This window comes from Porites lutea, chromosome 11 (assembly GCF_958299795.1).
Source record: "Porites lutea chromosome 11, jaPorLute2.1, whole genome shotgun sequence".
Classification (NCBI taxonomy): Eukaryota; Metazoa; Cnidaria; class Anthozoa; order Scleractinia; family Poritidae; genus Porites; species Porites lutea.
The window spans coordinates 21587137-21606184 of NC_133211.1; the positions used below are offsets into that span (position 1 = coordinate 21587137).

The 19048-nt window shown below is 38.3% G+C and overlaps 2 protein-coding genes across 3 annotated transcripts; both read right to left on the reverse strand.

Annotated features, from left to right (window-relative positions):
• Positions 1-3163: 3163 nt before the first annotated feature.
• On the reverse strand, positions 3164-11491 carry LOC140951776 (monoacylglycerol lipase ABHD6-like). Of its 2 annotated transcripts, none has more exons than XM_073401124.1 (5): positions 11383-11491; positions 8893-9166; positions 5550-5877; positions 4253-4353; positions 3164-3921 (listed from the first exon to the last, which is right to left on the reverse strand). In XM_073401124.1, the coding sequence occupies exons 1-5, from the start codon at positions 11433-11435 to the stop codon at positions 3763-3765; spliced, it is 915 nt and encodes a 304-aa protein (XP_073257225.1). In that variant the 5' UTR covers positions 11436-11491; the 3' UTR covers positions 3164-3762. The 2 variants fall into 2 exon arrangements, with proteins under 2 accessions (XP_073257225.1, XP_073257224.1); XM_073401123.1 differs by lacking the exon at positions 11383-11491 and adding an exon at positions 11042-11345.
• A 1336-nt stretch (positions 11492-12827) lies between these two features.
• LOC140952530 (uncharacterized) lies at positions 12828-17096 on the reverse strand. The gene is made up of 4 exons (XM_073401954.1): positions 16949-17096; positions 14912-14973; positions 14115-14215; positions 12828-13099 (listed from the first exon to the last, which is right to left on the reverse strand). The coding sequence occupies exons 1-4, from the start codon at positions 17074-17076 to the stop codon at positions 13046-13048; spliced, it is 345 nt and encodes a 114-aa protein (XP_073258055.1). The 5' UTR covers positions 17077-17096; the 3' UTR covers positions 12828-13045.
• Positions 17097-19048: the final 1952 nt, after the last annotated feature.

Below are 19048 nucleotides of genomic sequence, written 5' to 3' on the forward strand. Positions count from 1 at the left end.
GAAATGTCATCAAGTCCACGCTCAAAGCAAACTATGCAGAATACTGTAATGGCCTGTTGAATTTTCTCTCGACAACACTGAATAAAAGTTAGCAGGCCTCTTTGCAAACCAACTTCCGATTAATTTCAAGCGTTTAATTGGTCTAACATAACTTTGGTGAAATTCACACAACCCAATAGTTAGACTGGGCGTTTTGCTCTCAGTCCCATTATTGTCTTGATAAACGTTAATACTTTCTACTGTTTTTTACTATGAAAACATATTTTTTTATCCTTTAAATTCTTTGCTAGAAACAAGGGACACTGCACTGATTGGCCCGTTCCCTTCATCTGCAGATGGCTTTTTTGCGAATAGCTAGCAAGAGCAAATACCTTATTAATACTTAATTTCGCACGTCTTTAATTTCGCAAATTTTGCGGAAAAAATCGCGAAATTAAAGACCCGCGAATAAAAATTCTCGCGAAATTTAAACATGCGAAATTAAATACCCATATAGAAAAATCAAACCACAGAAGAAATGATTGACATGTAATAACAACAACCCACACAGGATATGTATGGACAAATACACTTGTTATTAACTGGTTCTAGTAAGTTCCACTTTGAATCTTGTTGTAAAATTTGCAATGTTGTTCTTATGTTGTAAAATTTGTATGGAGTAAGAGTTGTTTTTTTCCAGAATTGTAAAAATGTTCAGACTTTTCGAAAAATAAAATGAAGTTGAGATCGCTTGAATCATGAAATTTAATGCCGTTTTTTCATATTTAGCCATTGAAATCGCGAAAATAAAACCAACCCCGAGAAATACTTTTTTGCCAAAATCAAGAAATTAAGTACCCGTGAAATTAAGTCCCAGTAAAGTATTTAAAGAATTTAAAATTACCTTACATGGAGTCATATTAAAAAAGATGATGTCTGTCCGCAATCAATCTACAGCGTTTTGAGCTGTATGAAATATTTACAAAAGACATAAAAGCAAAAAAGTAGATAGTTGTGGCAAGTACTTCAATTATTGATTTATTCCAGGTACATCAAACGCTTTTATTTTGTTTTTATTAAAAGTAATGTACATTCCTACGCTTTTAAAAGACCTTCCATCGCTCGGCAAACTTAAAACTTCGAAGTGATAGAACGAACTCGTCACTTAAGCAATTATCTCTTAACAAAAAGGCACTTTCCTTAAGTTTTACAGGAGCAATATAAATTGAAAGTTAGAGAGTCCATTAAGATTTAAATGAAAGGAGGCAACTAACACCTGTCACTTAAAGTTTTTCTTTAAACGTTAAAAGCTGTCTTTTGTCCATAGCAATTAGTACCGCGACATTAGTCCAGGAGCTTTTCGCTAACATTGCAATCATCATTACAAATTAATATCTCGTTCTATTCTAGAAGACTAGATATCTCTAGGATCTACTGGCCGACATTTCAACATCATATTTTTTTGTCCTTTGTCTAGATGTGACTGTTTTCCAAACACTTGGGGTTTGTTGTTCTCCATTTTTTTAGTCAGTGAAATTTATACCGTATTTGTTTCTAACTTGTGCGACCGCCTCTCCCCTCAAAGAGAAACGTCTGGCTTCTTAGCACCGGCGTAATAAAAGTTTTCGATCGTGTTTAAAACATACTAAAGAATTTCACTTGATGATTTTCGATTAGGAAAGCAGAAACGGAAAATAAGAAAATAAGGTAACAGTGGTGCTGTTTGAAAGAGCAAAACGTCTTAAAAAAATAATATAAATATTTAGATTTTTACCAGTCATAAAATATTAATTCAGCTATCCATGAATCTCACACTAAGTAACAGCCAGCCCTCTTCATTAGCCAAATGACATGCACAATAGACCAAGCAGGAAAAAAAGAATATACATTAATTATCATCAGGGCAAAGTGTTATCGTTCGTGGAATTTTGATTAACTTCGGCTTAAATATCAAATTTTACTTTCTTTTTTTCTCAAGTGGACTCTTGCAGACCACTATAACATCTTAATGTTAAAATAATCCTTCCTAGCGTAGTTATATATAATCATGATGCGGTTAACATGTGGAAAATAGTTAGCTATATAGTAAATAGGTTGCCACAGAACTTATGACTGCTGTTTTCCCTTCTTGTATAAAAGAACGCTGTAGTGCTTTCAAATGCAAATAAATAAATGATATTTTTCTTACCTCCCTGCTGTCCATTATTTTGCATCTGTGGTTTTAGTAACTGACGCTCGTGGAGACAAGGTGTTCTTTGTGGTTTTTTTTACTTTTTTATGTATTGTAAAAATTATCAGTGTTTACCGAGTTCTACTCTCGCCTTTAAAGTTTTCCTTTACAATTCACCGTTCTGCGATTGGTCGGTTTAAATGCCAAGTAAAAATAGTTGGCAATTTAAGCAATTCGACAATGAGAGATTAAGCTTCACGTGTACGGCAAACAGCAAACGTCAGATTCAAGTTGAGAATTTCTCAAAATAGAAAATGAGCAGATAAAAACAGCTCAAAAAACTCTTATGGATAAAAAATTGCGCTTAACTACTTAATATTTATGTGTAGAAATAATGAATAGTAAACGACAAATAAAGGGGAATCTTGGTCACGTGTAGCCTCCCCGCAGACGTCCTTTGGGGTTCGTTTGTCACGCATTCATTTCTCCCCCGTGGGGAAGAAATGAATGCGTGACAAACGAACCCCAAAGGACGTCTGCGGGGAGGCTACTTTCTACTATGAGAAAGGAGTTAAGACGTTTGACGTGTAGTGCATGGTACTATTTACGTAAGAGATACTATTTACGTAAGGGACAGAATCAGGGGGTTTATCCCATGTTTTGCGTAAACTACACTATATTTATTAGAGAGATTAATATTCAAGTTTACGCCAAACGGCAAACGAGAATTTGTACCACGTGACCAAGTTTTTCCGTTAATTGTCGTTTACTGTTTATTACTTCTACACAGAAATAAGTAGTTTCACGTCAGTTTAATCCATAAGAATTGTTCTGGGTAGTTTTTATCTGCTTATTTTCTGTTTTGAGAAATCCTCAACTTGAATCTGACGTTTGCCGTTTGCCGTAAACGTGGATCTTAATCTCTCTATTATCATATACTCGCTGGCGCACAAAATCGTACTTTGACCAACTGACGTGAAGGACAGTACACAAATAGCATGAGCGTCAACCTCAGAGTTTTTAGCCGTCTTTTTTAATGATATTAAAATAATATACTGTATAAAGCATTGCATGCTTATCAGTTTATCATATAATTCTAGTCCTGTAACAATTTTAAACGTTTCCTGTGACTAAAAGATTTTAAAATTGCCAATTTTTTAATTATGTAAACTATTTTCTATGAAACCAACATAATATTAATCAAATGCTGATCTACCCTGCAAGTGGTTTCCTAGTCGACCCTACAAACTTTCTATCTCTAAGAACTTTCTACCCACTTGCTTAAACTATTTTGTAACAAATACCTTCAAGTTGCTACGTAAAAAAAGTCTTTTCCAAGTTTTTGCAAAAATTTCTTGTTGCCTGTAGATATATATTAATTCTTACTAGTGGCAAATGTCCTCTACCAGGCGAGTTATTTTGCTTGATATAAATTAACAACAGCCACAACATCATCATGAATCCGCAAAGAGCCGTAAATCGCAATTATGTGCATGGACAGTCAACTTCGCCCCTTCCTAGGTATCACAAATAAGAAAGAGTCATTAAGTTCCAGGATTCGGCATATTAGCAAACAGTCCTTTTCCACAAGTGTAAAAATGTTGGCCTCCTGTTCATGTACTTCTTGGTAAGGAACGGATGAATTGCAAAATCAGCTTTGCGGATTTGAACGGTCTTTCAAAAGTAATAGCATGACCACATCTCTCAAGAATCTGGACTTTGACGTTCTTTACTTTCTCAGCAATGATATCTGCTGCAGAAACATCTAGGATCTAAAAAAATGAAACATAGGACAAAAATGTGGGGATTCACAAGTTGAGGTATGAAACGTTGTGAATGAGATCAAAGGAAAACAGACATGTCCTCTTACATTAATGTTAGCATGTCAACAGTACGCTCGAACGTCAGCATACAAGGGCGTCACTGGCAGCCGCTATTTCCGAGTCCATTTATTAGCTTGCTTACTGCAACCCACCCAGCCTATGATACTGCATGTCCCTAGAATGTCTGCCCAAAAATTGCATGCACGGTACCAAACATGTGTCGCGCTATGTCGATATTTTTGCTCGTGTAAATGGGTTTTGAGTTACTTAGTTTTCTGACCTTGTCGCTATCTCCCCACAACGTGAGCGTAGGAACGCTTATGTCTTCCAGAACATTGTGAAGAAGCCATCTCTGATCAGGATGAGCAATTTCAGCTAAAACTGCAAAAAAGCAGAGATGGAAAATCGTGTTATTCAGTTAGGGACCAAGAAATTAACTTTGTAGGTTTGTTTGCTTGAAGGTGCCCGAGAACTTTTCCAGCCTGGAGCTCTGTTTTCATTTTCATAATTTACTCAAAGTCTTAAGCTATCGGTCTGCTTTCCAAAACAACGAAATCTTAATCCTTGCTGGCAAAAACGTATGCTCAAAACATATTTCTTGTTTATAAAGTATTATTATTTTACTATGTCATTTTTGCTCTTGACACAGCTTCGCTTATGCGCAGAAATGGGCGCCAAGGCGAAGTTGACGAAAAAGGCGAGTCTGGCGAAAAAGAAACTCTGGTGAAAATCTGCCGCAGTTTTGGCGAATATTCAAATTAGATGGCAAAAGGGACTCCTTGGAGAGTGGCGATTTGAAAAAAATGGCAAATCTGGCAAAAAATCGCCAAAGGATAGACGAAAATTGAAATAAGGCTTCAGGAGCTGCCCCTAGGTGACGAAAAAAAATCGCCATTATGACAAAAATCGAGAATCCGGCGAAAATTTCCCACGATTTTTGCGAATATTTAAATAAGATGGTAAAAAGGGGCCCCTTGGGGAGTGGCGATTTTGACGAAAATGGTGAAAACCTGCCAGCAATGGTGAAAATGGCGAAACTGGCGAAAAATCGTTTAAGGGCTGACGAAAATTTAAATCAGGCTTCAAGAGGTGCCCCTAAGTCGCAAAAATGACGGCCTGAGGAATGAATATTGGAATTCCTTACTAATGACGTGTTACTACCTAGATTTGAGTAGCAACTGTGATTGGATGAAGCAAATTCTCCTCGCGGTAAGACAAATGAAAAGTGCTACCCAGATATGGGTAGTGACACGTCATCAGTATGGAATTTCTACGCTTGTTCCTCAGACGTCATTTCGTGGGAAAGCCAGTGGAGGCGTCGCGAAATGTCAGATGTTTTCTCAGCCTACTGCAAACTGCGCGCGAGGTTTTCTTAAAAGCTAGATTTTCCCTTTCCAGGTAGTCTCCGGTGTCTCCTGGTAACAAATCTTCCTATCGTTACTCAAAGCTCCTTTAATTACTTGACGACACGAAGGAGACTGCCAAGCACCAGGCTACCTCTCACCACAAAAAAAACTCTCTACCTGATGAAAAAAAAAATGACAATTACCATTTGAATAGTAGTACTCTTTTTTTACCTTTTTCATAAAAATCATGTGCTTGTTTCCTTGTCTCACAAATGATCTTGACAACAAAGAAGGGCATGAAAACATTACGATGTGACACTTTTTTCATCATAAAACGAAAGTCCTCTGGATTTTTTGGCAGCAAATAGTTCTTTCCACCGCTGGCAATTTCCATGAGGAAATCACTGATCCTTGGTGCATTTATACCGGCAGGACACATCAGTACTAGTGACGACAGCAGGGAGGGGTATTTTGTGGCAAACACGCCAGCGACAAAACCGCCCATCGATAGACCGACCAAGTGAAACTTTCTCTTGTCTAGTCCAACAGCTAACACAAACTGAAAAAAAAAGCAATATAGTTTGAATAAAGCAGAAACAGCATCCATAACACCTTGTCATCGTAAGAATTTCCATATAAAGTAGGGGATGTTTCCCTGGGTGGTCCCAGAGGAGTTGGGGCACTCAACAAAGTTTTATCATAGGGAGGCTGTGCCCCTAGGCTCAACCCCTTAATATATTTAACAGAAATGGCACCCCTTTCAAAAACCTAGTTTATAACTCTGCAATCTTTTAACTGTTGTATTTTAAATTTGAATAAATTGCTAATCCAGGAAGTTTTCTTGTCTTTTTCACAGCCATAAAATGCATCTGTTAGCCCTTGTGGGTCCTTTTACAGTGACGTCATAAAAATGAAATTTCCGAAATTATGGGATTTGTCAGGATATTCTGAAAGAACAATGTCCAAGAGGCCTACTTGCCAAAAATGAGCATTTCGGGGCAAATTGTCTCCGAGATCGTAGCCCAGTTATACTCAGAAATCTCCATACAAACCCTTCTAATTTTTTTTTGGGTCGACCCCAAAAAAATTTAGAAGGGTTTGTATGGAGTTTTGTAAGCATAACTGGGCTACGATCTCAGCAACAATTTGCCCCCAAATGCTCATTTTTGGCAAGTAGGTCTCTTGGACATTGTTCTTTCAGAATATCCTGACAAATCCCATAATTTCGGAAATTTCATTTTTATGACGTCACACTTTAGTACTCTATGACAGACTTTCCTGCCCTTTCACATAGTTCAGCTAGAGTAAACCCTACCCTTACATATACCTGAAGCCTGAACAGCCCCCCTGTATAGGTCATCAAAGGAAGTATCCCCCACGCTGGTGGTGTAGTCTAGACCTCTGACTGTAAACTTGACTCTTCACTTGGGTGTGGTTGATTACAGTAATCTTATAAGGGACTGAGAGTAGCAGCTAGTAGCACCTTCTATGCTAATGTATGAGCTTATTACTAATTTAATGAAGGTAATATTGGATTTTATGAAGTATGGTATTATCAAGAATTACGAATTGTATTGTTTGTATTTTTGGACTGTTCATGATAAACTGGAATCTGTATAATTTCCTGCTCGAAGAGGCCTCTTTTGCCCGGTAATCATCTGACCCATCCAGGCTCCCACTCACCAAATACCTGGGAACTGTATATATAAAGCTAAGCAATTATGAAGATTCAACTAGACTGGTATACTGTATATTATTTGATTAAGGGTCCAACCTCAAACTAGTTCCCCCTTGTATAAGTGCCCATTCTGTTGGAAAGAGCTTCAAATAGGCTGACCCACCCACACCCACCACTCTCCCCCCCGCTCCCCAAAACAAATGCTGTGAGACATCTACCAGGCAACACCATTAAAGAGTTTGCTTATTAATCTTACTGACAATGAAATAGGAATTGACTAAGTACAATCTACTGATAGACTTCTCACAGGACCAAGTTCTTATTCTTTATTAAAAACAAACTTTTAATGTTTTGTTGGAAAATTAACTTGCATACCACTTGCTGGAAATAAAGAAAATGAAATATTAGCGCACAGCCTTGAACAAGTGCACACCTTGAATAAGCAGCCTGACTCTCAAGGCCCAAAAATTTAATAAGCAACCAGGGCACCTAAATAAATATGGTTATATTAAGATAAAGAATATTGTCCATAACAAAGGAACTTTAGAGGTGTCCACATGCAGATCTGATCAACTAAAGTTCTGTTTACTCTAAGCACTAAATGATTTGTTAATATTGCATGCACTCCAAAATGGCTCTTTTTGATCTGTGATTACAATGACAGAATATTTTAAAAATATTGTAAAAATATTTTTAAAAGGATAAACCTTTGCAGTGAGCAGCACTTAACTTCTCGAGTTGTTAAATTGTTTTATTGTCTCCTACGCATTTCGTGTGACTAACGCCCACTTCATCAGGGAGTTTTACAATGCAACTAAGAGTACCTGGATATATACCTAAAAACAAACTGAATTTTACATTGAACACAAAACACCTACAGATATGCGTATAGGAACTGCAAACCTTGCAGTATACATCTAGCAAACAGGCAGAGAAATATATTTGCAAGGTGTTACATACATAGGAATGTTTGGGGCCCCCAGTATTAAAACTGAACACAAAATGTGTAGGACTACAATAAAACAATTTTACAACTCAAGAAGTTTGCAGAAGTGCTGCTCACTGGTTTATTCTTTGAAAAATATTTTTAAAATGGCTCTTTTTGATCTGTGACTACAACAACAGGATTCTCAAAAGATTAAGTACTTCCTTGAAGACAATAAAATACATGGCAGGCATTTTCTTACTTTCTACTACTGAAAATCCCTATGCTCTTCTCATTTAACAGTCTCCAATACACATTACTAATGAAACTGTGCAAGGCTAAGAACTAGGTAACAATAATTCTAAAGCAACAAATTAATGGCACCGACAGTTTTTAATAGCAAATTATAAAGAGACTCTTTCAAACAAAAGGCCCCTGTTAAGGCACTACAGCGACAGCCCCCGGGGGTACTCCCTTACAAGTGGCTAATAGGGATGTGCCGCTGGATGGGGTCGCATTTTTTCACCACTAGAGTGACTATAATGGGGTCGTGAATTTTCGGATTTTGGGGGTAAGTAGGGATTCAAAATGGGATAATTCTCGGTTAAAAAATCAGAAAGTTGTTGTTTATTAAATTTTATCAATAAGCTCGCATTGACCGCATCACATTCTGCCACTTGAAACCACATTGATAAGGTAGATGCATAAATAGAAAGTGACTAAGTTGGGATCATGAAAATTACATTTTCCAAAAAGTGACTAAGATGGGGTCTATAATTGGCCAAAAAATAGACTATAATGGGGTAGGGGCTCTGGGAGGCCAGCAGCACATACCCAGCAAACATTAACCCAAGTATCCCCTGGGCAACAGCCAATCCACAAATTTCACCTCTTGAAAGAAATGAGGGACACATTTATTATTTTTGTGTTGGGAGTGGGGGATTGGGGCACAAACTTTATTACTCACATACCTGATGAAGTTTTGCAACTTGAGCAGGGATAGAATGATCATCATGATGTTTGCGTGTGGTATAACCATGCCCAGGAAGATCTACAGCAACCAAATGGTACGACTTTGGCAAGGTAGATCCCATGAGACACCAGACACCTTTGTCCCCAGTAAAACCATGAACCATTAAGATTACATGTTCTGCTTTTTTACCGTCTCCTCTTTCTATGTAGCTAAATCTGAAATCTCCCACGGAAACATACTTCAAAGAAAAACCAGCTTTGAGGATGAGACCTCTGTAAAATTAAAAATTAAAAACAACAACAATTTTTCATGCACATGCAGGAATGGATCTTTAATTGCCAGCTAGAACACAGGGCTGGGTGGTAACGGGGGATGACAACTCTAACAAAGGCTGTTTGGGCAGTCCTGTGAATAACTTTCTGTCCTCCCGGAAATTTCGTCGACCCTCCCGAATTTTTCGGTGGCATTCCCCATAAATGTTTAACTTCCCAAAATTGTGTTAACAAAGTAAAATTAAAATTTTGATTAGAGATTTTTGCGGCTTCTTGTTAATTATGTAACTTGTTAATTATCTAACCTTAGTTATTTTTTTGTTTAGAGGGTATCATGTTAACACAGAAAGACTGTCAAACTTTTTAAGTATATAAAATCTTTTTTTTTTTGTTTTTTAATCACCGATGAATCAGGCGGGTAGTGAAGGGGCCAACCACTAGGGGGGTCTGGGGGCATGCTCCCCCAGAAAATTTTGAAATCTTGGTGCTCTGAAACGCCATTTCTAGTGTTCTGAGAGGACAAATTCTGTTCAAAATGTTCTCTAAATCAATTGTCCTTTTTATGCTTATTTTTATATGCGTGACTTCACGTAGAAGTAGTCAATTTTATTTTGTACAAGTTGTGCGATTTTTGAAATTGCTCTGGATATCACTTTCAGCTAAGTATACTCTGTGTGGTGTCATTGTCATTGAAAATTTCAGAACAACTGTCGAAATCTGAAATTTTCCTATCCCGAACCCATATTGATCGGGATTCGGGACAGTTTTCGAGCAAAATCGGAAGGACCCCGACAAGATCAGGATGATTAAAGAGTCTTCACAGAAATACTACTTTTTATGGCCTCATTTGTGTTTAACAAGGTTAAATGAGTTTCGTTTTTTTCTTACATACTTCTTACGTACTTCTTTCAAGTTTTCCAGTATGCAATCAGTGGAATGTGCTCTTAAAACTCGTTAATGTGCAGCGTAAAAATACCTCTGAACTATCTGGTGTGAACTGATAGTGTGTGCCTTGCACCGGTACGGTTCTTGTGTCAATCCGCTGGGGATTGCACGTGGTCAATCGCACTCGAACTTCATGCTATTTTGGTTGGAAATGTTGCTGATTGGTCATTTCATATCATGGGAAGTTCAGCCGTTTTCAAGTGTCAAAATACATAGAATACAGCGCATACACTGGGTGCATATTACTGTATATATATTGTTTGATAGCATGTAATATCAAATCTTTGCTCAATGTCCCGAAAATATCTCATATTTCCCGAAAAATTTCCCAGGTTTCCCGATTCCCGGCAAAATCTCCAGGTTCCCGGATTAAATTTGTTTTTCTCCCGAAACAGCGCTTGTTAGAGCTGTCACCCCCCGTGGTGGTAAGTTCATGTTCTTGCACGTTGGTTGGTAAAGACAAGCCAGGAGGCCACCTATTAAATCGAGTTGATTGGGATAACTGCCGCATCTTGCTCGGTATAAATACGGCAGTCATTATTTGACATAGTTTGTTGAGATATTCCACAGAGTGCTTTGAATAAATTAGCTCATTCGAGATAATAGTATCACGAGACAAATGAAATGTAAACCCTGAAAATAATCGCGGAAATAAAACCTACTACCACCTATGAGGAAAGATACATGAATATTGAGCTATAACCCCCGCATTACTTGCTTTGTGCCAATATCTGCACCAAAATTTCTCTTAATTCCTGAAAGTATCAGATCGTATGGGAAGATCTAACACGTACTTTTCGGTTGAGAATGGATGACTAAAGTTAAAATTGCTTTCGCAAGCATTAGTTCCAACTTTCACGAAACCTTTAAAGTTTCAAACAGCTCTATTAAATCAATTGCGTTCAATAATTATAATATTCAAAACAATACCTGTGAATTAAGTAGAAGAATATCTGTGGACGAACAAAATACAGAACCATGCAAACTGCCCAAAGGAAAAACACTGCAAAAGCGACAAGCCCAACAATCGGAAGAAACAGTCCCAACCAGAGAACCATTGTACAGCTATTGTCACTTGAATATCGGATTGCTCCTGTCTTCTACAAGTTCTAACTTTGCTTATCTGTGCAACCGGTGTGCCCTCCAGACTTCCCGATCGACGCAAATGTCAGTATTCTGTCGGTCGATGACAAGGATGTGAAATTATCATTACCACGCCACCAGTGGAAGCCCTGTGTATCGCGTTAATAATATAAAAAACAAATAATTACAATTCAACTACAACAGTCTCGTCTCGAAGTTTTGCTTTCCCTTGATATTTCATCAAAAGTTTGCTAAGGTTGAATAAAATGCCACTAGCCACGCAGGTGTTTCTAGTGTTTTTAGAAACTTTGGGGAGCGTCTCGGAATAGTGACTTTCCATACCCTGGTTAGTCAGCTTTTTGTCCTCTTACATGGCTCTGTTTTCATCAAAATACTTTCTGTTTGTTTTAAAAGAGACATGCAATGCAAACTTTGCTTTCACCTCCGAGCCCGACAGAAGTACTGAAGTAAACTAAGTTTCATGCACGTTGTAAGAGACCTCTTTCCTGAGTTACCCATACGGGGGGTACTCTGGATTTCAAGTGACACTGATGTTCGAAGGATTGTTTTGCGTTTGAAATTTTCGATTTCGGAATTTTTGTTGGGTAGGAAAATTTTGGCAAGTATATTTTTGGGTAGATTGATTTAAGCAGGGATTTTCTTGGATATTCAATATGCTTTCTGCAAATTTTTATGGCTCCGAAATTTAATTCGGCATGGGATTTTTTGGGGTGTTGATTTTTGCCCCCCCCGTCACTTGAAATTCGGGGGGTCACCAGAAATTTGTCCTCTATGCACTCAATTTGCACATCTACCATATTAATGCACCCCCCCCCCACTCCCCACAAAATTTTGCATAAACGAATGAAAAGCAAAGGCTATGTAACTTTTACTTTTTGGGGGGTGGGGGGCGGGGGGGGGTTTGGGGGGCAAACGAGGTGTATTATGGGAGATGTGCATATGGCGATATATAGCGAGTTCTTCTGCTAAAAATGAACTTAGGTCCCATAACCAAACTTAAAACTCCGGCCGCGGTAACAAAATGCAAGGTCGACAAGGGTTTCTCGCTTTACCCGCGGGCAGGGATTTTTCCGGGAAGGTGTCTGCCCAGGCTCAGTTCATCCCTTTGAATCTAATAGCCCAGAAAAAAAAAGGGCGCGACTTGGCCAAAAAGTTTCACATTTTCATCCTTAGCAGGACCCAGTGATCCACCCCCTCTTCAAGTGCCGAAAACGTTCACCTTTCGCAGGACCGACTGTGCAGCGTTACTGAACACGCCATGCTTTTGCGGTGTTTCCTTGAACTGATACTCAGTGCTAAAAAAGGTTAGTTCAAATGAAAAACAAATAAAGAAATATAGAAGCAAGCCTGATCTTTACAGTGAAGAAAAAATAAGAACGCCTTACATTTACCCTTCAAAAATAAAGACAACCGGCATCTTTGTAGAATTTGATGGACAAAAAGGAATAATCCAGACTAATAACATTGCTTACTTGGAGTGAGTTGCTACTAACGAATGTCATTTTTGTAACCTGGCTAAGCTCAGGGATAAAAGAAGTGGCCAGGTGAACCATTTCAGACAATACTCTCCACTTCAACTCACAAATGCGACAATGTTTCAAAAAACAACAAACGCTGTCACTCTTCTTTTTTTTATTTTTTCACTTACTTAGGAAATTTATTACAAATTCTAATCTGAGCGCCTCTAGCATCAGGTTTGTAAGTACTACATTAAAGAATTAGAGTGCTATGCAATAGAGCTAAGATCGTATCTATAAGTGCGGGGCAGTGTGGCTTATTGACTGATGGTTTCTATTATGGCAGCTTGATTTCCAGTCAGGACTTGTGTCTTTACTTGATTTCTAGAATCTCTATTTCAAACAACAAATCAGCATTTGGAGGAATTGTAAGAAAAGTTAAGGGTTATACAAGAACATCAACAAAAGCATTAAATAAACAACAAAAAGTAACAAAACAGGAAAACATTATAGAAGGATGAAAAATAATGGAACCGGCACCAGATTTAAGAAGCTAAGAAGGATCTCCAGTGATACCGCATGACAACAGGCTACGTGGGATATCTTAACATAGGGCGGGGTTTAAATTTGTTCTCGAGTGTCCGCACAAAATAAGACAGAAGCAAAAGATATCACAAGGCAAGAAAATGTCGTTATTTCTTCATCCTAGTTTTTTCACTAGACGTTATTCCGGTGGGAAATGTTTCGATCCCCACCAATAAACGTAAAATCCGACCAGAGGTATGGTAGGCTAAAAACGCCTGCGTGGGAGGTTAATGGACAGCTGAATGGAGACTAGACTTTCCCTTGAATTTGCCGCTCAAATTTCCACATTTTTGTTGGTATATATCTACTACCTGCTTCAAAAGATTTCACCGAGCCTAAAAGAAAGGTCTCTTCCCATCATTTTTTATGTAGACCCACACCCTACGGAACCCAGTCACTCCAACGCTTCTTCCTTACACATAAGTTGTGCACCAAATTATCTTAAAGACTTTTCAAGAGTTCAGATGGCAAGGAGCAGTGTGAAGGAGGTGTGGAGAAAGAAAGGAGACGAGAAAGGGAGACCTCCTCTATATATCTACATACCGGGGTATTGCCCTCTCTCTCTTCCTCCTCTCTTTATATATGTTATATGTTATAGCCCAGTAGTAGCGAAAAGCGTGGGCTTTTTGGTGGCAAAAAAGGATTAAAGTCTAGTTTTAACTAGACAAAATTTTTTTATTCTCGATATTTTTGACCAACTAGTTGGATTTTAGTAAAACAATTATTCCTCTCGCCCTCATGGCCTCTGAGTCAATAGCCCATTCGGCCAAAGGCCTCATGGGCTATTGACTCAGAGCCCATTCGGGCTTGAGGAATAATTCTTAAGCATACTAAACAAACTGTGATATGAAAGGATATTTCCATGCTGGGAAGCCACTAGATCCATAACCCTTTTCAGATGGAATGGTCAGTTTAGCTACTTCTCCTTGTTGCATTTTCAAACAGCCCTCATCCCAACCTAATCAGAAAAAAATATACACAAAAATAAAGCACTGAACAAGAAAAATAATTTTATAATTTAATTCAATTTGATAAACTGATACCCATAGTTCAAACAGAGCCTTCAGTGGGGAGACCAGTTTTCAATCCTGTCATCCTGACCAAAATTGTTTTTGGTCAATGCCATAATTCCAACAGAGGGCTCAAATTTCCACAATTTCAAAGAACAAGTTAGTGGAAAAGTGTCATGTTTTAGGTTTAAAGGAACATTTCCTGAATCATTTAGCGGATACCCAATCTTATTTACCATCCACATTCTCCCATCTTGGATGCTGAAAAACCTATCAGGGACCCTATCTAGTCACTGCAATTCAAAATCAGGTGAGAGAATTATATCATCTTTTTTGTAAGTCAGCTGCTTTAATCGCCTTTAAAAACTGAACTTTTGTGACTTTCAAGCAATGGTTTTCTTACAATCATACATGATGGACCATGCCAGGTGGTTGCTTATGCGAAACAGAAAACAACAGAATATGTCAAATTTCTGGTTTAAGAAGTGGTTGTGATCTTATAAGAAATTTTAAGTAGTGGTCACTTACAGGAGAGTCTTTAAAACAGTATTTGACTGAGAAACAAAATGGTTATTTTCAAAGTGGTCGCTTACTATCAGAGAGTTGACTGTATCTAATTTCTCCTGATTGTATGCAAAACTAACCTTTAATCACTTTTCCTAAACCAACTTGGAAGGAAAACGGCCCTTGGCCTGGATCTCTTGTGCTTAAAAAAGATTAGAACAAAAACACATCAGAAAAGAAAATAAAGAAATAGTCTAGAAATAGTAATGGATGAAGAACACATAATTAGAGATAGCTAGAATTGACATAAAATGAACTGGGTTTGACTGTTACGCATGAGAAGTTGCAGTTTTCAGGTTTGAACTACCTTTTTGGTATTTGATTTCATGGGTCTAGAATTTTCCCTTTTTCATGACAGTAAAAAATCATGTAATTTTAGATCCACGAGTATAAATCCTCACAAAATTTAAACTCACAAAATTTAATACCCCTGTAGAAAATTCAAATGATTAGTATGTAATAACAACAACATATCTAGTAAAGGGTATGTTTTGACAACTACACCAATAATTTTTTTATTGACTGGTTTTACTGGTAAGTTCCATTTATCATCTTTTGTATAGCATACGATAATTTGCAAACATTTTCAGTTTACCTTAAAACTATAAAAAACTGAAAAGTTCACACTTTTTGGAAAAATAAAACGAAGTTGGGAATGTAATCATGAAATTTAATGTCCTCTTCTATTTGCATATCGAAATTGCAAAAATAGAACTCCCTTGCTGAAATCGCGAATTAAGTTCCAATAAGGTAGTTACTACTGAGTTATGTGTCATTCTATGGTTAGAATTCCCATGTTAACAGAGTATTGGGAAGTATTGGATTTTTCTAATACTGCAAAGTCATGAATGAGTGGAAAAAACAAACAAACAAACAAACAAAGATCAGACCATATCAGATAGCAACAAGATATTACAAGTCAGCTTAAGACATTCCTCTCAGAATTAATTTCTGATTTCAATCGTCCCAACAAAGATTCAGCTTCACAACAGATGGCAGAAATCAAAAGGATCAAGACAGTGTGAAACCATTGCTCAGTTAAACAAAAAGAGTGATGAAGACCAGTATAAAGTGGAATAATACAGTTACAAAGGGGGCCAGGAGACTAGCCAGCTTTGAGAAGGCAGCTAAAGGCTCTAGAACACCGGTTTTCCTGAGAATTCATATGAGAGATCTATATAGAAATTTAAAGGCTTATAGCCTACATGTAGACACAACCCTCTCCATTTTTCCTTTATCAGGGGGAGGGAGCGGCTACAGATAGGCTAAAAGGCTTACTGTAATTTGCAAAAGGAAACAAAACCAAATGAAATGAAAAATATCTGTACTATGTGAAATCTCTAATTTGTGAAATAAAAAACTGTAATTTGTGAAATGAAAATCTGTACTTCCCCAAATAAGCCATTTTAAACACAGTTTTAAACAGAATGGGGGGCCGCCGCTCCTTGGTCCCAGCTCTATCAAAGTCAGCCCATGTGACGGTGGTAAAGTAGCCTGCGACAGCTACCAGCCCTTAGTAGGACGGAGCTGTCAACTCTCCCAGATAATCCGGGAAACTGCAGATTTTGGACCGTATCTCCCGGTCTCCAGATAAGAGCCTGATATCTCCCGGATAATGGCCATAGTTGTTACTTTTTGTAGACTCGACTTTCAGACCATAAAATTTCAAATATTTTGTGTTGTTTGAGCTACCGTTAACATGGAACGTTTTCTCACAAATTCTGGTATGCCATTGTCATTTACGCAATAATGTCGCTAAATATGAACTGTTTATGGGCTATATCCGTCGATCGGAATCAACGAGCATTTTTGGCACAAATGACGTCATTTGTCGTACGATATGACGTCATCTATCATTCCTTCCCATTTGATGATGTTGGGGGGTTGACAGCCCTGTAGAACGAGCTACGATTTACAATAAAAAAACATCGAATACAGCCTTCATTTATCAAACGGGTGACTATACACAAGATTCTAATGGCTACATCGTTTCGTATCGGTAACAAGGCGAGAAAAAGAAAAAAAATACTTTCACATGCATGACATGCACGCTCGCGATAAACAAAATCTTGTAAATCAGGCGTGCGATGCTAATGCATTCATAGCTAAATCAATACCTCCAAAACTTTTTGGGTGGATTGGTATTTAAAGATCCAGTGCAGTGAACCTTTATCGTAGATCCTTTTGAGGGACAAGGGCCATTTCCTGGTCTGATAACTTCTTTCTGTACGTCTCGCGCCGCCATGTTGCCTCCTTGATCATGCGAGATATCCCAGGAACCATCGCGAGCACGGGTCTTCCTTCCAGCCGGGGAGGAGACTAAGACGGAGCCCCTTTCCTCGCGATAAACAATAAGTACAGAGCCCAAAAACATAGCAAAAACAGCAAGATACAGCTCGACGAATGAGACTTGCTATTTGTAGAAATCTGCTGGACTAAACATTACTTTCTATCATGAACTTGCCGAGAAACAGGCAAATGAAGACGGAAAACTTAAAACCGATCGGAGGTAATAGCTTGTTTTAGCTTGTTTCTAAACTAACAATTACTTTTTGAATGAATAATAAAAGTATTATTGGATTCGGCTCTCGTATGATCTGAAGAATTATGGTGATCTTGGAGTCGACCGATTACACCCTCCTAGATCTCCATAAGTCTTCAGATCCCTACTCTGCCTAGGATTAGACTCAAAGTCCTTCGCTCCTCATTTCCGGTTCCGGTAGTTGGCCCCAGCTCTGTCCCTCGTGAAAAACTTTTAGCTCGACTATAGCCGGATCTAAACTTCTGGTTAGGTCCAGGGTTTAGGGTCTGCCGGATTATGCTCGAAAAATAGAGTATTATGCTTTCGGGCGTCACCCGTGAAACTAGGGTATTATGCTCAAAATTATGCTCGACTGGAGGTATTATGCTCAAATTATGCCGGACTAAAATGACACTTCCACCCCAACCCCCCCCCCCCCCCCCATACGCCTGTATCTATTAATAAACATTCCTAGTCTTTCATTTTTGAAAGAATTGTTCGACAATAATTATTCAGTTAAACATTTGATGAGCAAGCGAAAGGTCGGAAATTGTGAGGCATTGAAAGGCTTACTATATGTCTTTCTCCAATGAACTTGGATTATAGCAAAATGCACTGGGTGCGAGTCTAACGTATCAAGTTAAAATATTCCCACTTTTATCAACTTTGTACATTCTAGAGCGTCCCTAAGAACGAGTTGCTGGCAAAATTTGCATACAACTCTCACAGTTTTCAGAAACAGAGGCATTATGCTCCAAAAATATTAGTACTATGCCAGCATTATGCCTGATGCTCCAAATATAGTATTTTGCTCAAAATCTAGCCTGTGTACAGCCGTCCCTCCCCTCAAAAAAATCGGGAAGGATTTCCGATTTTTTTGAGGGGAGGGGCGGCTGTACACAGGCTACTCAAAATCATGCTGGCATAATCCGGCAGACCCTACCAGGGTTAGCTTGACATCTGCCATGCAGGTTATACTCAGCCTTATCAAATAACTGCTAATTATTCATTCAAAATGTTTGGCCGTTTCTTGTTGGCTTTAATCCCCCTGCTAATTCTTCATAACTAACTAGCATTGACCAAATTTGGAAGATGTGAGCAATATACTATCGATACGATGGAAGGATGGTATATTGCGGCAACAAGGCAGCGGCGAGGCAGCCTAGCAACCTCGAAAAGGTTGGAAAGCCAAGCTGTTTTGGCATGATAAACTTATACCTGCCAACTATTTCTGAATCAAATGCGTGAGGTTTTCGTCTTGTCATGTCCTGACTTTCCAAACATTCCCGACGATTTTCCGAAGACGTTGCCTAAAATGTCCGAAGATGTTCCGACGACCTTTTCAATGACCACATTTGAGTGTGTTGTGATAAAGTTAAGCGCCTTTTTGGATTATTTTCGGGAATATTGAATTTGATTTTCGTTATAAATCATGTCTTTAAGAACAATTCCTCCGGATGTGTGATTAGGCGTGAGAAATTGTCTTTGATGCGCGGATCGATCTAAAAAGCTCGCAGTCGTCAGACTCACTGCTCAGGTGCACAATACATGAGAGTTGGCAGGTATATAAACTCAAGAAAATGACGAAAGAGTTCACGGCTATCTGAAGACGAAATAATATCGAATTGCAGCCTAAAACTGAGATTGTTCCATGGATGTCTTTTACTTTTTTGAGGAGTATCGGTAACTGAAAAAA

Coding starts and splice junctions, on each gene's coding strand:
- LOC140951776 (XM_073401123.1), bottom strand. CDS start 11,169: ATGGTTCTCTGGTTGGGACTGTTTCTTCCGATTGTTGGGCTTGTCGCT. Junction 4,354..5,549: donor ACATGATTTTTATGAAAAAG/GTAAAAAAAGAG, acceptor GCTTTTTTGCAG/TTTTAGCTGAAATTGCTCAT. Junction 3,922..4,252: donor TGTGGGGAGATAGCGACAAG/GTCAGAAAACTA, acceptor TCATTTTTTTAG/ATCCTAGATGTTTCTGCAGC.
- LOC140952530 (XM_073401954.1), bottom strand. CDS start 17,076: ATGGCGGCGCGAGACGTACAGAAAGAAGTTATCAGACCAGGAAATGGC. Junction 14,974..16,948: donor CCACCCAAAAAGTTTTGGAG/GTATTGATTTAG, acceptor ATCTTTTTTAAG/CACAAGAGATCCAGGCCAAG. Junction 13,100..14,114: donor GTGGCTTCCCAGCATGGAAA/TATCCTTTCATA, acceptor ACTTTTCTTACA/ATTCCTCCAAATGCTGATTT.